We start from the raw sequence: 1,035 nt of genomic DNA on the forward strand, positions 1-1,035 counted from the left end.
GCCTAATAGGACTCTCAGTTTCATCATTTTTTCATCCAGGCCCTAAGAAAAAATTTAAAGCTCCTCAAAGGAAAGCCTCAGGAACCAGCTTGTCTAAGGACAAAGAAGCTGGAATGGTGCCCAAGGGCCTGACCCCACCAGCTCATCACGGGGTCTGTCCCGTGGGGGGGAAAGAAGGCTGGAAGTATCCTCTGGCGGCTGGAAGTGTCCCCCCTGATGATGACATCTCCAGTGACCTGGACTTGGAGCAACTCCTGGAAGATGTTGGAAAAGAGCCAGAGCAACTGGAGGGGCCGCAGTGTGGAGATGACCCTGGGGAGTTCACGTTGGCCTTCTTCGAGGAATAGCTGTGTGCACCTGCCTCCCTGCTGCTCTCTCACTCCCTTCCCTGCCAGCAGCAGGGAGAGGCCCTCAGAGGGTCCCTGAGAGGCTGCTAAGTGTGGCGCTTGTTCATCGGCTACAAGTCACCTGGCTGAAGTCCCAGCTGTGCAGTTTCCATGTTAATAAAACAGGTTATGGCTTTCCGTAGTTGGTCTCTAACCACATGCTTCCCTTGGGCTTCCCTCCCTCCCCTCCGCTCCCTGTAGCACGTCCCTGTTTCCATGGGAGGCCAGCACAGTATAGGGATCTGGGAAGGTGGGGACACCCAAGTCCTGGGAGAAGGCTGTCGGGAAGGGCAGGTCTGGGTTGAGACCCCAGCTCAGCCACTTACTAGGTGCGTGGCCTAGAGAAAAGCGCTAACCATTGTGGTCTTGTCACGCCTCAGGTGAGTGCGTCCAGTCCCGGCTCAGCTTTTTGGAGATGCTTAAATGAGGTGGTGCACTTGACACATGCTCGTTATGATCGGAGGGGAAGGAGAATGGGTAGAGGAGGGGCAGACCCTGGGTTCTGGGCTGGCTACCAGCGTTCTGGGTTTACTATTCCCCGCCTCAAGGCAGTCACCTAACTCCAGGACTGGGGGAGGGATCTCGGGTGTGAACTCTTTATTATAGTTCATTTTTGGTGAGAAGGAAAAGACAGAAGTGGAAGGTGCCA

General features: G+C 55.1%; 1 protein-coding gene across 5 annotated transcripts in view; it reads left to right on the forward strand.

Moving 5' to 3' along the window:
- Positions 1 to 528, forward strand: part of ZCWPW1 (zinc finger CW-type and PWWP domain containing 1) — a 31,642-nt gene extending 31,114 nt beyond the window's left edge. For all 5 annotated transcript variants that reach the window (XM_088016672.1, XM_088016675.1, XM_028109927.2 and 2 more), the window contains one exon: positions 40 to 528. In XM_088016672.1, coding sequence (XP_087872798.1) covers positions 40 to 347 — 308 coding nt within the window. In that variant the 3' untranslated portion in view covers positions 348 to 528. The remainder of the gene's footprint in view (positions 1 to 39) is intronic.
- The last annotated feature ends 507 nt before the right edge of the window (positions 529 to 1,035 follow it).

Source organism: Eumetopias jubatus, unplaced genomic scaffold (assembly GCF_037043125.1).
Source record: "Eumetopias jubatus isolate StellerSeaLion01/CBP00866 unplaced genomic scaffold, mEumJub1_p1.0 scaffold_12, whole genome shotgun sequence".
Taxonomy (NCBI): domain Eukaryota; kingdom Metazoa; phylum Chordata; class Mammalia; order Carnivora; family Otariidae; genus Eumetopias; species Eumetopias jubatus.